The 16115-nt window shown below is 53.6% G+C and overlaps 1 protein-coding gene across 4 annotated transcripts; it reads right to left on the bottom strand.

Annotated features, from left to right (window-relative positions):
- Positions 1–588: 588 nt before the first annotated feature.
- PCID2 (PCI domain containing 2) lies at positions 589–15823 on the bottom strand. Of its 4 annotated transcripts, none has more exons than XM_070380695.1 (14): positions 15688–15823; positions 13299–13388; positions 11834–11907; positions 10768–10833; positions 9626–9667; positions 8472–8526; positions 6359–6462; positions 5753–5828; positions 5020–5161; positions 3596–3696; positions 2607–2680; positions 2342–2467; positions 1218–1368; positions 589–976 (listed from the first exon to the last, which is right to left on the bottom strand). In XM_070380695.1, the coding sequence occupies exons 1-14, from the start codon at positions 15721–15723 to the stop codon at positions 887–889; spliced, it is 1227 nt and encodes a 408-aa protein (XP_070236796.1). In that variant the 5' UTR covers positions 15724–15823; the 3' UTR covers positions 589–886. The 4 variants fall into 4 exon arrangements, with proteins under 4 accessions (XP_070236796.1, XP_070236799.1, XP_070236797.1 ...); XM_070380698.1 differs by having other exon boundaries at positions 1214–1341; XM_070380696.1 differs by having other exon boundaries at positions 1218–1341.
- Between the last annotated feature and the right edge of the window lie 292 nt (positions 15824–16115).

Below are 16115 nucleotides of genomic sequence, written 5' to 3'. Positions count from 1 at the left end.
GACCGGCTCAGAGTGGATCCAGCTCCACTTGGTTCTTTGGGGTCCTTGCTCTTGGAACCTGGCTCCATCAGCCTGGAGAGGCCACCAAACACCAGGTGAGAGCCCGGAGCTGACACGCCTTCAGGGTGGGTCACACAGCACCGAAGAGCCCTCCAGATGGGCCAGACGGGCTGCATGGAGAAGCCGAGGACACGCTGCAGACTTCAGAGCAAACCGGGATGCGCGGTCTGGCTTCTGGAGGGGCAGACGCGGGGGCACAGACAGCAGGCCTCGGGCAGGCCTCAGGGACGGGGGTCTGTGTCCCACAGTGGCCCCTCTCCACACAAAGGCCACAGCCCCCTCCACACTCGGCACCTTTGCAAAGATGAGCCATTCTAGTCCATGAAGTTTTCTTCTTTAGTAAGTTTTGCATAAACAGAGGAAACGTGTGTAATCTGAAAAAAAAAATAGCTATAGTACCTGGAAAATTTAAATCAAATTCAGCTTGTAAAAAGAAATATTAAATTAACCAAACATTTTGATCACACAAAGTTTCAAATTTAACATAAAATTAAATGTATCCTGGATAATACAATAAAGAATACGCCATCTGTATAAACACTTTTAATAGAAACAATTACAAAGACGCCTTCACAAACAGTCCTCTTGAGAAGTAAACAGCAGCTGCCTGGGAGATGGAGTGGCCTTCGGGGGGTGTCACCAGCAGCCCGGCCAGCTGAGGCAGCAGCACTGAGGGCGAGTCCCAGGCCTTGGTGACGGGACGCTCATCAGCCGAGATGCCAGCAACATCATTCCCGGGACAAGACCCAAGAGGCTCCGCTGCAGAGCACGCGCTCCGGGCAGGAGGAGGACCAGGATCAGCCTGCTCTGTCCTCGGGCCGGGCCGTCAGCACACCGTGGACAGCGGGGGGAAAGGGTTCTGCTTGCTGACAACCAGCTTCTGGTGCTGGTGTGAGATATAGCCTTTGATGTGACCCTGGGGGACGGGAGAGACGGGGGCTTATGACTCTGAAGGTCAAGGCTGTCAGGGTGAATGAACTGGAGCCGGGGCACAGCACCCCCCACCCCCACCGCCCCAGCTATGGTGCGGTCAGCTCGCTGAGAGGACAACGAGCGTGTACACACACACACACACACACACACACACACCAGCCCCACCATGGCCTCTGGGGACACGGCGGGTACCAGATCCCCCAGCCTGGACGGAGCCCACACACCATGTAGATGAGGTTGGCCAGGATGCACTGGACCTCAGCGATGTCCACGTCCTCCACCTGCATGAACTTCAAGGCCACCAGGAATGCGTCCAGGGACAGCTGGTGGGTCTTGAGCAGCAAGTATCTGGAAGAGGCAGAGCTCAGGCTGTTGCTGGCGGGACACAAGGAGCAAGTGGGCAGGAGAACTTCTGCTCAGGAACACAGCATCTCCCGCCCGCCAGGAGCCTCAGAAAACAAAGCTTCCGGGTGTAACTGACTTTCCCATTTAAAGAGCCACCAATACAAGCACACTTGACTGAGTATTTCCTTGAATCTCAGATGCTTCCATTCTCACATTTCAACACCGCTCAAGTGGGGATGCGCCTGACAGGGACTGTCAGGGGTCTGATGACCTGCAGGCCTTGCTAACCTGGACCAGAAGTCTGACCGAGATCCTGCTGCGACCAGGCCTCGGACAAGAGCCCACTTCCGAGTTCCACAAAGAGACGAACAACTCCTGACGCACAGGAGAGGCGGGAGGGTCAGCAGGTCGGGAGTAACGGGAGAGGCGGGGAGGGTCACAGGAGAGGAGAGCGGGAGGGTCAGCAGGCAGGGAGTAACGGAGACGCAGGAGAGGCGCGGGAGGGTCAGCGGGCGGGAGTAACGGACGCACAGGAGAGGCGGGAGGGTCAGCGGGTCGGGAGTAACGGAACGCACAGGAGAGGCGGGAGGGTCAGCGGGCCGGGAGTAACGGAACGCACAGGAGAGGCGGGAGGGTCAGCGGGCCGGGAGTAACGGAACGCACAGGAGAGGCGGGAGGGTCAGCGGGCCAGGAGTAACGGAGACAGGCAGCAGTGCCACGCTCTGACCATCGTGTAGGTGCTTGCTCAGGGCTGGTGTCAGAACTCCTGCCAGAGTCCTCTCTTCACACAGCCTGAGCTTCTGCCCCCACTCCCTCAGCCTCACCTGCGTGCTCCCTCACCAGGAACTGTGCGCTCCTTCACCTGGGTGCGCCCTCGCCTGGGCCCTGGGCCACCCCTCCCTCATCTGGACCCTGTGCCCTCCCCCTGGACAGCACCAGCACCAAGGCCCAGGGCTGCAGATCAACTTCATCCCACGGAATCAGGAAGGAAGGCTGTGCTCACACTTTCTTAAAGAGATTCCTGTAGGTGATGATCTTCAGCTTCTCGAGGATGAGGAAGATGCCGCAGCGGATGAAGAAGGTCTCATGCGCGGCCAGGGCCTCGTTCAGAAGGAGGAGGTTCCCTTCGCTGGGCCACAGAGACGTGCAGACACAGGCAGGGCACCGCCCAGGACAGGAGACAGGACCCCATTAGTTCCCTCGCAACACGCGGGCCTCCGCACAGACTTTATATTCTAAGCGGTCCCCAGGGAAAGAGAAGAAACTACCTCACAGCTCGGGTCACCTCCGCAAACTGCATGAGATGGTACTTCCTCAGAAGCTCAATGGTTGGCATGTGGCCCTGAGACAGAGTAATTTTCCAGAGTAAGAACCTTCTCATTTTTAACAGAACTGTCTTTGATAAAACCCTTACCAAGTTTTAAAAACTTTTAACCTGTGTTTCTCAGACTTTCTTCCAAAGTAACTGAACAAAAAATGCTTCCTAGTCAACTGGAAACAAACAAACGCCGGTCCAGACATCAGAACACCTGGACCAACGCAGCTCTGCCGACAGTGACCTGTGACCCTGACCTCGACCTTCTTGTTCGCGATCACAGAGCAGTGGCCCCTGCGGGAACACCAGGCTAGGACTTAGGGATTCAGACCCAGCTTCCAGAACAACGAGCCGAAAGCCCGAGACTGGCTGTTCCACGAAGTCGGTGAGCCCTGGGGAGGGCTGTGCACCCTCTCCTCCCGCCACGCGCTGTCCGAGCTGGGCGAGCTTCCGCCGCGCCTGCTGCTTCGGTAGTTTTAGGGACTTGAGCGGAGGAAGGGGCTCTGTCACTGCTAGTCAGTTCACTTGCGAGTTACGTGTTTTTTTATACAAATACCAAAACAACCTTCAGTGAGCAAGTGAGACACCCAGACAGGCTGGAATGACCTTCTCTCTCTTGGTTAATCCAGCTCTATTATTCTAGGTTTTCAGGAGTAACAGACATAACATGCGTATTTTACCTGTCTCACGTATGTTAAACCTTTGAGTGAGGTAATCGTAGGAAAAAGGAAACAAAACCAGTCAAGTCTTTCCAGAAGGATCTGGAAATGTCAGTCACGGAGACAGTGGTTCGGGTCACACCTGAGGCTTGTTCCTCCTCTATTCTGGGGGTGCTCTCACATGTGGCTCTGTGCGAGACCCACCACACATGGGCTACGCTGTGAAATGACTACGCACTCCTTGTAGGGGACAGGCCCCCAGAGAGCTGGACAGACCACTTACCAGGAGCATCTTCACAGGAAGCAGGTAAATGAGGACCATTCTTTTGTTCTTCTGGCTGGAACGATGGCAGTGCTCAAAAGCAAAGGACAGGTACTCCTCAGCTGCAGAGTCAGCCACAGACATGGTCAGCCGTCCCCACCCTGTGCCTGGCGCCACACCCACCCTTACACAAGGGCCCAAAGGTTTCAGGGGCAACAGTGTCTCCCATCAACATTAACAGATCATTTTCCACAGGGTCGGCTATTCAAAAACATACAAGAGAGCACTCAGCGAAGATTCAGAGGAGAAGCAAACCAATGCCTTCTGAGACTTAACCGAGTGTACAGCCAACCTGAACGGGGCAGGTCTGCTCTGCACGGGTGCCCCGCACATGGGTGCTCTCAATGGGAAACACCACGATATCGCTCCGTCTGTGACTGCTGATCACAAATGCAGAGTAACCAAGGACACAGGACCGACCACGAGTCAACTGTGGATTAACTCTCTCGCTGTTCAGCTATTCCAACGCTTCATATTTTAGGGGAGAGAAAAAGGTAGGGGACCGATCAAGGAAAGTCCTCTTTCAAAAGTTATACGTATTGAAGGCAAGCTCTGGGACTTGGTGATGGACAGGAAAGCCTGGCATGCTGCACTTCATGGGGTCGCAAAGTTGGACACGACTGGGCGACTGAACTGAACTGATGTATTGAAAACTCTGTGAAAGGAAATGAAAAGTTGGTCTGCACAACCCCACGGAATAAGAAAACAGAGCTCTCATTATGAAAGAGCTGTTCTTTCTGTCATCAGAGCCTCTGTGGCTATTGACACGTGGAGTGAAAAGGCTCTTACGTCTCATATGGTGCCTGAAGTCACGTGGCTTCGCGTGTGAATAACTGTCAAGGAAGTGAGTTTTAAAAGTCTGATCTGAGAATAAGAGAAGAATCATAAAGGACCACCACATACTGGCCACTCCAAACTTTCAGAAAAATAAAATAAACAGCCTCCTGATCTTGAGAAAGAGAAGGACACAAACCACATAACGTGGTTTCGTGAAGGGGCAGCTCGGATGTGGCACTGATCCGCTGCCCCCAGCCACAGGCGCTGAGGCTGACACCAGCACAAGGGCACGTCCCCCGAGGCTGGAGCCGAGCCGCGAGCAGCCCAGCCCCCACGTGCTGTGCCGCCAGGACCCGCCGAGGCCGCAGGGAAGCACGGAGCACAGCCCACACGTGGGACAGACGTGCGTGGGTCCCTCCCCCAGGAAAGGACACAGCGGTGACGGGCTCGGACCTGGTGCCAAGCAAGAAACGCAAACGGGATTTTCCTTTATGAACCGACTTGGTGTCGGAGCAACGCTGCTTGGACGCGGTGGACACCACGTCCGCCTCCGCACCAGAAGGCGGGCAGGTGCTCTGGGCCCCCAGCTGCTGGCGGCAGTCACGCACCTTGCTTGAAGTCGCTGTCGAACATGGCCTTGCGCCCCACGTAGTACCTGTAGGTCACCCTCTGGGCAGTGCTGTAGTCGTCCTTCAGGTTGGAGCTGTCGATGGCTCTGATGAGCGGTTTACACAGATGGAGCTTGTTGATCTAGAACAAGCAAGAATCTACTCCAGACGGTCTTCCAGATAAACAGGCAGGACAGCCATCAACCCCTGGTCGCTAAGGACACGCCTCCTGAGGTGGGTTCACATGATCAGAACTGAGAGCTCACTAAGGACACAGCACACCGCTGCTCCGTCCAGGCCAGGCCACAGGGGACGCCCACCTGCAGGGGGCTGACTGGACACGCTCCCCACCTGACCACACCATCGTCACACCCGGACCTGCGTGAGGTGCCAGCACTTGGCTCCCTGGAGCCGTCCAGGCCAGGCCACAGGGGACGCCAACCTGCAGGGGGCTGACCAGACACGCTCCCCACCTGACCACACCATCGTCACACCCGGACCTGCGTGACGTGCCAGCACTTGGCTCCCTGGAGCCTCAGAGGGCGGAGGTGAACAGAGATGACGCATGCAGAGCACTGACAACAGTCCCTGCACCCAGAGGCCCTCAACCAACACCAGCCCCAGGACTGTGTGTGGCCAGTGGGGACTGACTCTCAAGCCAGGCCTGGCAGGCCGGCTGACAAGGGACAGAAACGCTCTCTGGGAAGACAGGCAGAATTCAAGCAGACTTTACCTTAAAATAAATCTTGAATAACTGATTCACCAGAAATAGCATTCCCCACTTCTTGGAATCCTCTATACCAGCACGACTGCAGGGAAAATAATGTTTTAAAGGTTACACAGGAAACAAAAATTTTATGTGCAAATCACAAAGCAAACTTCCAAAACGAATTCGCATCCTGAGATAAAACCCCACAGTTCAAGTCAAATTCATGAAAGAACCTAACACTACAAAAGAAGGCGTGTCCTCCGACAGGCAAACATGGAGAGATGCCCAGGAGTTCTGACACTGGCTGAGCATCTGGCGGGCGGCAGAGGAAAACTGCTCGGTCTGCAGCGATGCTGTGTAAGAGCGGACGGTTATCAAGCATTTGTGACACGTGGTGAAAGTACTTTCTCTTGTCATTACAACATCATGAACCACTGAGACACAACACACGAATTTCAGAAAGCTGAGACCCAGCGCGCCGGCCGTGTGGGCCCAGAGGTGCGGTGCCCGATGTGTGCTGAGCATGAGAGACGATTCTTTTCTCTTATCCCTTACCAAGCAACGGATTATTCAAAGCAGAAACGTCCGTGGCCGTGGGGTTACAGCCGCGGCCGCCCGCCCCAGACTCACGTGTCGCTGGCGCAGACGCGGAAGCAGCCCATCAGCAGCTCGGCCGCCTTCTCCAGCATGTCCCCCAGCTTGCTCTTCCCCTTCTTCACCAGCTGCTGGTCTGCCTGACAGGAAGCAGAAGCCTTCACTTTTCATCTCCTCTTGATTCTTAATTAGAAAGAAAATCACCACACAGCCAGAAGTGGAAACGGACAACCTAGGGGCAGCCCCCAGGCTCTGAAGAGACCCCCAGGCTGTGCTGCAGCTTCTCAAAACCGTGGTGTCTACTGCTCGTTCCAACTTCCTACAGGCCAAACCGCTCTTCAACCAGTCAAACCAGTGCACTGGTCACCGAGCTTTTAAGCCTGTGTTGCCCAAGCCACGTGCTGCTAAGAAGCCTTTTCTTACTTGTTACAAACGCCCTGACGACAGACGACACGGAGGGGGCGGCACAGAGAAGGCAGCAGGAGGCCTTGTGGGCACCCTCCCGCGGCCCCACCGCAGCTTGCCCGCTGCGTCCGCAGCACGCAGGCCTGCGTCCCCCTCCACCGACCAGCACAGCGAGCGTCTCTTCAGAGTCCGTGACGATGCAGTGAACGTGTCAGTGAGTCTTGGTCCCTGAATACTCACGTGGTGTTAGTGCTCCTCGTGATGAAGCAGGAAGCATGCACACAGCAAGTCTGCTTTTTAAGGTAAAGCGCCAGGGCCACTGTTTGGCCTGCGAGCTGGATGGGGAACAGACAGCCGTAGAGCCTGGCCGGCCAGCGTGGGCCCCCAGCCAGCACAAGTCTCTGGAAGGTGAAGGAAACAGGCCTGTCCCCCAGGAAACACTGACAGTACTTGCCAATGACAACATCTGCACTTTCAAGAACAACTTAGACTTTTGGAACACTCGTACTGACCACCAAGAGCCTGGCAGCTTTTCGTTATTTCAAAACGTCTCTGAGGAGGTCACGGGAGAGACTGACAAGTGTAGAGTTTTCCTGGCTTCTGTTTTTTACATAATGAAATACGTCAACATTTGGAATGTCTGAGCAGCTCAGTGACTGAAATGTTTCCAGACGATCAGCCTTGGACATCACAAAATCGGGCAGGGCTGGAAGATCCATCTGCACCGCTGGGGTTGGAGGTCACACTGCCGGCCTCAGAGGCCACACCATGACCAGCAGTAAAAACCACTCCTGGCACCTGAACAGGTGCCGCTCAGCCAAAGACGTCAGCCATCACCTGGAAAGGCTATCAGAACAGGCCTCTCGCTTCCACCCACGTCTGTGTGGAGCAGTCTGGCTTCACACACTCAACCACAACGATGCCCGGCACAGGGACCGCAGAAGCAGATGCGAGAATCCGAGTGGCTCCTTTCTATTTAGGAAGTCAGTGATGTTACGTGTAAAAGGTTCATCACTTGAGGGGTGTGAGTACACTAGAGACTGATGTGAACTACACAAGCAGCAGCTCTGGGCACCCTTGACGGTTTCTGTGTGCCTCCCTTCAGCTCCACGGCTTCCATTCGGGGCCGTTTTACACCTTCCATTTCTCTGCGGAGACGTCTGTTTCAGCACTTGCACTTGCTCCAGGGGTTTTACCACAAGATGGCTGGCGTGGAATCCCATCTGGGACCCGGCCCGCTGTTCCTGGACCCAGGACGCCCAGAAGACAAGAAGGACATGCAGGGAGCTCGCTGCTCTGCCCCTCTAACCTCTCAGAGCCTCACCGGCCTCAAGTTCCCAGCAGCGGGGAGAGGAAACACGTGCCTACACCCACGTGTCCAGAACCGGAAGTCAGCAACAGCCTTTGAAACGGTAAAGGGCTGTGAGGACCAAAGAGTTAAGAACTGCTGCTCCCTGAGCGGCTGATGCTGCCAGGAAATGGACACGTCAAGTCCAGGCCTTTGCCTCCTCGCAGCAGAGGCCCTTGGCTCCCCCGAGTCCGCCAAGGCGGCACCGGGCACGTCCTCACAGTAGACGAGGACAGGTCCTCAGCAGCGAGCCGAGCCGCCCCACTTTTGCTGCTCTGCACCAGGCGTATCTCGACCCCACGCATCCCTCAAAACTTGTGGGAAGAGTGACGTAAAATTAAGCAACAGGTACAGTGAGTCTGGGTTTAAAGCAACGGTGACAGAAACTGCACTTACATTATTGGCAAATATGCGAAGGTCCAGCGCCACCGCGTACATGACGGGCAGAGCCCTGTGGGGCAGAAACAGGTGTGAGAGGCTCTGAGGGCAGAGGCTCCCTCACCAGAGCTGGGGACACCCAGGGCCCCCACCCGCGACAGAGGTCCCCACCCCCGCGGCGCCGTGGTCCTCCCCTCCCCTTCCTTCCAGGAGCCACGGCCCCTCCTGGTCTGTGCGTCTGGCTGCAAGAGCTCCGCACCCGCTGACCCAGCCTCCCCAGAGGCCAGGGGCTCAGCCCTGACTGCCCCCCACCCCACGCTGGGCCAGGAATTCTCCTTCCCCCCACCACCACCTAAACGGCTCCATGAAAACAAGACCCGTGGTTCAGAATGATCTCCTAACAGAGCCCAAGGCGTGGAGCAGACAGATGTCGTCAAAAGACTTCTAGAATCTAGCTGGCAGTGTCAGCTTCATGTGTAAGACAGATCTTCAGTCAAAACTTTTTTTTTTGTAAAAGGTATCTGTAAGCCTTCAGTTACTTTAGTATAAACAAAATTTCAGTATTTACCAAGACTTTTAATAAATCATAAGACAGTTTAAGATAACCCAAATATTCTATATCTGTCATCCCAAATGGACTGTAGTTGATCTACATCTTTTATCCAAGTTTAAAACCGAAAAGTGAAAGTGAAGGTTGCTCAGTCGTGTCCGACCTTTTGCAACCCCAAGGACTTCTCCAGGCCAGAAGACTGGAGTGGGTAGCCGTTCCCTCCTTCAAGGGATCTTCCCAACTGAGGGTTCAAACCCAGGTTTCCCACATTGCAGGTCGATTCTTTACCAGCTGAGCCACCAGGGAAGCCCAAGTAAGATCAAAATTGACAAAGGAAAAAAAGTAGATTTAATACATATCTGGGGGCATGGAATGGCTGAAATAATACTTCATATTTACAGGAAAACATTGGAAATAATCTGGCTGACCTGCCATTTAAGTTTACACTGACTATTAAAATTCCAGTATCTGTGTTGGTATCATCCTATGTCAACACACAATATCAAATACCAACACAGAAAACACAATACATATTTATTTACAGCAAATCTTTTAAGAACTTCTGCTTTTGATAAAGAAGAAAGCCATTAGCTCATTTCCAGCTCTATCTATTCGTACTTACCAGTTTTCTTCTTTGTGGGCCTGAAATGCTCGCAGGAATGATGTGCTATGTTAAGGAAGGGCCTACATAAAAAGCTCAGGTGGTGCTACAAGTGAAAGGATGGCGAGCGCACGTTCTGCACCGTGAGGGCTCCCGCGCCCCTCAGGAGGTTATGTGCCACAGCAGCGGGTTCTCGAAGGGGAGAAACACACGCGCCCACGTTATAGACACCTAAGTGTCATTCACGGTAAGTAAATACACTGACTTTACACAGCTTTTCCCCAAAGGAAGACAAAACACTGTTGTCTGAAGATTTTTTAAACTGGCAGTTTCACACATTTTATTTGGTTTCTCTGAGTCCCGATCATCCTAAGTTACATATAACGTGGTTAGGATCTCTAGTATAAAGCCTATTTCGTTGATTACAAAATTCTTTAATTCAAACAAGACTCAGTTGGTCAGTAACCAATTCTGTTCTGTGCATACCAGACAAGACGACTGAAGAGCAAGTGGCTGGAGGGATTCCCCGTTGGCCCAGCGGTTGGGGCTCGGTACCTTCACTGCCGGGACCTGGGTTCCATCCCTGGTCAGGAAACAAGGCTCCCACAAACCATGCAGTGAGGCCAAAAAAACCAACTAAAGTCTGGAGAGGCACATAACATGACCAGATGTGACCCACTGGCCACAGCCGCAGCCAGGAGACATCCCTGCAGTGATGAGGGCCAGAGCCGCCTGACCAAGGCCTCGGCAGGGTCCACTCCTCCCTGGGCCCGCCTGGATCTGGGAGATCTTCCATTTCCACAAGGGGACTAACCCATCCCTTAACTACACGCAGTTGCTTTAAAGGCAACAAAATACCATTCCTCACAATAGAATTAGATAAAACTCCTAACCATAACCAAGGTTCTTCCCTACTATGCAAGTGGCTGGACACCAGTGTGGAAACTCACACTAAATTTAAGTACCTGAGTGGAGCAGCTAAATGAGTTTCTCTTCCAAAAGGTTTTAATTCTCCCTGATTAAAGGTATGACTCAGTGCTCGCTTCGGCAGCACATATACTAAAAGGTATGACTCAAACTGGTCTGATGTTTCGAGATCTCAGCCCCCACGTAACCGCTGCATCTGTCCCACACCGAACAGTAACGCACACGACAAAAGATATTGGACGATGACGGTCTGGCACTTGTACGCCTCGATGAAGTCGTGGTTCCCCACCGCATACGTGCACCTGCAGAGGGGGCAGCGGGGACTGAGGACGAGCGGCAGAGTGCCAAGAACCGGGTGCAAGCCACGCGGCCACACCGCTCATGGCCACCACAGATGCCCTGCCCTCTACGGGCCCAGAGTGAAGCCGGAGCTCCTGCTAGCAGATCACAGAGAGGCTCACAGGAGGCCACTGGCTGAAAAAGGAAACCTCTCAAGTCCCAGAAGGAGAAGCTGGGCTGCAGAGGTTCCGCTGTTAACGTGCCAGTGGCCCTTCCCGGGCGTCAGGGGGCGAGGCTGTTGCACCCAGACGCCCGCTGGCAGCATCAGCATCAGTCAGTCCCTCCCCAAGCCCGAGCCTCAGCGCACACGGCACGGATCTAGGAAGACGCTTCAGGAACACAGTGGTGCTCCAACTCGTCCAGAGGTCTCAGGGGGCCAGGCCTGCTCCGCCCCTGCAGTCCTGTGCCGGAGACGCTGGCGGGCCATGTTGGCAGGAGGGCAGTCCAGACTACATGGTTTAGGACCCACGGCTTGGCCTGAATCGAGGCTTCAGAAGTGAAAATAGCAGACATGACGTGTAAATAAAAAGCAAAATTTCATTTGCTCCGCTCTGATCCAGTTTCTTTTCCAGTTCAAGGCAAAGAGGTTAAAAACCGGGCATTTCCATGAAAAACGCCAAGTCAATGGTGGGCTGTACACCGTTCTGAATAAATGCCCACCACCCAGCCAGTGGAATGAGCATCAAATGCTTCTTCGAGCATCACAGAGAAGACACACAGACACACGATCACCATTTCACTAACTTTTAAAACACACATGGTCCCTGAGATGGAAAAGTTTATTAAATTTTAAAGTCTTTTAAGCTTCACAAGATTTTCACAGGTTTTACCAAAGTGCAATTACAAACATACTTTTCTACTTTTTCAAAGGAAATTTTTCAATGCTTCAAGATGGTGTAAAACCCCCCTAATCAAGCCAGCAACCTCCAGACTGGCTTGTTTCCTACCTCACCCACGGCTTACCTTAAGTGAGCTGCAAACATTTCGTCATAAGGGGGCTCTAAGACTTGTTGACACTTCTCTTCTGGAGAGGCCATCTGCATGCCAGTAAGAAGAACGGTAAAAAGAAACTTAACTGGGACAGAAAGAATGCAATGCGAAGGAAGAGATTCAGACAAACCTTTGTTTCAAGAGGATTTACACCTTATAGTTGTAGAAGCTCTTCACACATTAGCAATTCAAAAAGCCGTTCATTACCTCCACACGCCTATCAAGCCCGACCTGCATGCAGGAGATGCACATGGTCTGCTTTGTCTACCATAGGTCAGGAAGCACTCCAGGCATGCTCACAGATGGCTCTGTGTATTTATTAAGCAGATACTGCGTGCCTAACAAAGGTAAGTAGGTCATGTGAGGTCGAAGGAGATGGAGACGATGCCTGGGGAGAGGGGAGATGGGGGGGTCCTCACCTCCTGCTGACAGACTGCCCACTCAGGAGTCCTGGGAGATGGCAGACACTCACCTGTCACCTGCCCTCTCCTCTCAGTGGCCAGATTTTCGATAATGTGTAACAGGACGGCTTACACAACAAGAAAGGGACTCGGGGACGCTACTCCGGCACCGTAACTATACTTGCATATCTATGTCACCAAATCTGAGAGGGGTGATGACATCACAGGAAAGGTCACCGCTCCACAATCTCTGACAAAACGACTGGGTGGACAAAGGCTGCCAGTAAGGGGAGCTGCTGATGGGAGGTTAGGCAGAGTTTTGTAATGAAGGGATCAGCCTCAGGTCACATATGGGCCAGCAGATGTGTTCCAGGGGCTACCTGCCAGCAAGCTGAACCTGAGACCCACCAAGACTCCACACACTTTCTTTCAAAAGAAAAGTTTAGCTCCTGGATAGAACACAATCCGATGCGTAATGGCAATCGACGAGGAAGTGGGCATTACTTCAACAAGGTTTCAACAGTGCTTTCCACAGAAGCTTCTACTCGGATACCATCTATCATCCGAATCAAGGATGCTTACATTTGAGAGCAGAGGCTGGCAGACATTCACATAAAGAGCCAGCCAGGAAATGCTGCAGGCTCTGTGGGCCCAGGTCTGCCTCCATAGCCACAGGAGGCGTAAAACCTCCCTGGTAGCACCACCGCACAGCTGTGGGCTTCAGGGACAGACAGGCCTGCCCGAGCCCGAGCCCACGGCCTGTCCGCTGATCACCCCGTGACCCTGCTGCGCTTCTCTGAGCCCGGGAGAGTCCTGCGGCAATTACAGGCAGGAAGAAGCACAAACCTCAACACGGGCTCTGAGGCACAGTGCTCCATTAATGTTCAATCAATGAACTGAAATTAGGTAAATTGCGAAGGAACCCGGCGATTTTCAAATAAGAGCGGCACCAGTACCCTTCCCATTCACGCCCTAAGCTTAGGAAGGTGGTGGCCCAGGGACCCTCCAGACACGTGCGTGCGTGGCCCCCCACCTACCTGAAGCCGTGGGTTCGCAACATGAGGATGCTTGAAAGACACCAGCTCTGCAAGGGACGCCCCATCTCTGGTGTCAATGGCTTCACAGACCTGAAGCATTTGGAGAGAAAAGAGCTGTTACGTGGAAAGTGAAACGCTTAACCCAGAAGAACCGAGGCAACACGCTGCAGCACTGCCCCTGCTGTGAGAGGGCTGGAGGCATAACCAGCACCCGCCACAGCGACCAGACAAGCACTGTATCTCAAAATGAGATCTTCTGGAGGCAAACAGGTGACGTACCGTTAAAAACAGTGAAAAAGCGGAATCAGCCAGTGGTTTATTATTTGCTTACTAAAGAGGGTTAATTAGTCCAGTTTACTCAGTCATACTAATAAACATTTGAAGATCCACTTATACAGCTTACAAAAAAGAAAAGCTTGAAGATCACATATGTCCAAAACGGAAAGGAACTGCATGTGTTCTGCCAGCATCCAAGAAACGAACAGATCTTATGAGCTTATGAAGGTGAAATCAAACCCCAGACCCAAAAGCCAATGGAAGTTATCAGAGACCACGGGAAACGCAAGATGTACAACTTGTCCACAGGTGGCCCCGGCCAAGGAGGCTGCAAAGGTGTGAATTAAGTCCAAGCTGTCAGGGTCACTGAAATTCAAGATACAATAAACTTTGGAAGCAAAGGAATAGGCAGGTTCTGACTGAGACAAGAAATGGGTGAAACCTGGGCTAACAGAGACAGTGAGCCTGGTGTCAGAGCATGGACTCTGGGGCCAGGATTCCTGGTCTGACTGTATCACCTACTTGCCCAGTGACCCTAGAGAGTCACTTAAGCTGCTCTGTGAAGTGGGACTTGTAATGGATCGACCTCCTAGGAAAATAGTGATGGTGGCAAGCTACCTCCCCCAACTCTGCAGTTAGGTGTGGGCAAGAAAATTGTGAGAAATATAAAAATGTACAGAAAATAAATGTTTATATACAAAAGATAAGATATAAAAAAGCATAAACTTCTAGAGAGATTCTATATCCACATTGGTTTTCCAATGTCTGTGTTCTTATTCAACTTTATATAAAAACTGATATTGAAAAATGTTAACTCTGCAAAGATAAGGCCAAAGTAGACATATCCTTAAAGAAAAAGTCTTAGGCATCAACCAGAAGACTGCAAACGAATGTATTATATTTGCAAGCTTTAAGTTAAAACAAAAACAAAAGCATGTATTTGTATTTTCATGATTCTTGTTTTAATCAGTTTTCTCAATGAACCATTAACCATTAAGTTAACGGTTCCAATCTTGTTATACTATATTCAACTGCCAACTAGGTATCTTTGCCTGGTTGTCAGCAAACACCTCCAACACAACATGTCCAGAATAATTTATTTTTACTTCCAAATCGGTTCTGCTCATCTACTGTCAAGCTAGAAACCTGGGAATCAGTCTTGATTCCTTCCGGTGCCCCAAACACATACCTTTCCTAAGTCCTGGCAGTCTTCGGATATTTTTTAAAGTCCAGGCACCGCGCGCCCCGCCCCCGCCCCCCCCCCCCCCCGCCGCCCCGCGCCTTTCCTTAATCCTATTACCAGGTTTCTAGCCCTGCGAATTAGCATAGCTCAGAGGAAAGGCTGTGTTAGTCGTTCAGTCGTGTCCTAGTTTTGGCGACCCCATGGGCTGTAGCCTGCCAGATCCCTCTGACCATGATTCTCCAAGCAAGAATACTGGAGTGGGCTGCCATTCCCTTCTCCAGCGGATCTCCCTGAACCAGGGATCAAACCTGGGTCTCCTGCATTGCAGGTGGATTCTTGACTGTCTGAGCCACCAGGGAAGCCGTTACAGTGTTTATGCTATGCTGTGCTTAGTTGCTCAGTCGTGTCTGAGTCTTTGGGACCCTATGGACAGTAGCCCACCAGGCTCCTCTGTCCACGGGATTCTCTAGGCCAGAATACTGGAGTGGGTTGCCATGCCCTCCTCCAGGGGATCTTCCCCACACAGGGATCGAACCTGGGTTTCCTGCATCGCAGGCGGATTCTTTACTGTCTGAGCTATCAGGGAAGCCCTGCTTCCAGCAAAGACTGTATGCTTTGAATCTGTCGATGCCTGTGTTCGCGCTGTGCTCCTGCGTTTACAGGCTGTGTGGACACAGCCCTGAGGGACACAATTACCGAAGGACGCAAGTCCGCTTGCAGGCGGACCCCAGCTGTCTCCGTCCCCAGCTCCCACCGCCCCTACACCGAGGGCGCGGCCGGCCCCCGGGACACACATCGGGTCTGCCTGCCGCCCGGTGGCCAACGGCGCGGGCGCAGCCGGCGAAAAGACCCCCCAAGCTCCCACTGCAGGGCACAAGGAAAGGCAGCGGGCGGGCAGGCGGCAGGCAGTCCGCAGACCGGGAACCTTACCTGCTGCAGGTACTGGTTGATGGTGATGTGCGCCATGGTCGCGCCCGCCGCCGCCGCCGCGCGTCACTTCCGGGCCGCGGTCCGGACCCGACCCCGCGCCCCCGGCCCCGCCTTCCGCGCGCGTTGGTTCCGGAGGCGGTGTGTGCGCCGGAACGCGAGCCCCGGGCCGGCATGGCGGCGCGCCCGGGCTGAGGACGGCCGGGGGCTGCGCTGCGACTCCCTTCCCCCCTCGCGCGACCGCCTCATTGGCGTGCGGGTGCCCGGCCCCGCCGCTCCCTCGGCTGCTGCGGGTTCCTCACGGACCGCGGCGGACGCGGACTGCGGCGCCAGCGCGCTTGCGGCCGGGTCGGGCCGGGTCGGTTCGGGTCGGGGTCCGGCGCGCTCCGGGGCCTGAGGCGCGGGGTCGGGCCGGGCGGGTAGAGCGGGCG

The sequence above is a fragment of the Bos mutus genome, chromosome 12 (genome assembly GCF_027580195.1).
Source record: "Bos mutus isolate GX-2022 chromosome 12, NWIPB_WYAK_1.1, whole genome shotgun sequence".
In the NCBI taxonomy this organism is placed as follows: Eukaryota; Metazoa; Chordata; class Mammalia; order Artiodactyla; family Bovidae; genus Bos; species Bos mutus.
This window is presented reverse-complemented; position numbering and strand designations above follow the sequence as displayed.

Excerpts from the sequence above, each read along its gene's own strand:
- PCID2 (XM_070380698.1), bottom strand. The coding sequence starts at position 15,723 with ATGGCGCACATCACCATCAACCAGTACCTGCAGCAG. Across the intron at positions 6,463-8,471 it reads TTCGCATATTTGCCAATAAT|GCAGACCAGCAGCTGGTGAA; the intron begins GTAAGTGCAGTT and ends GCTTCCTGTCAG. Across the intron at positions 977-1,213 it reads CAACCTCATCTACATGGTGT|GGTCACATCAAAGGCTATAT; the intron begins GTGGGCTCCGTC and ends CCCGTCCCCCAG.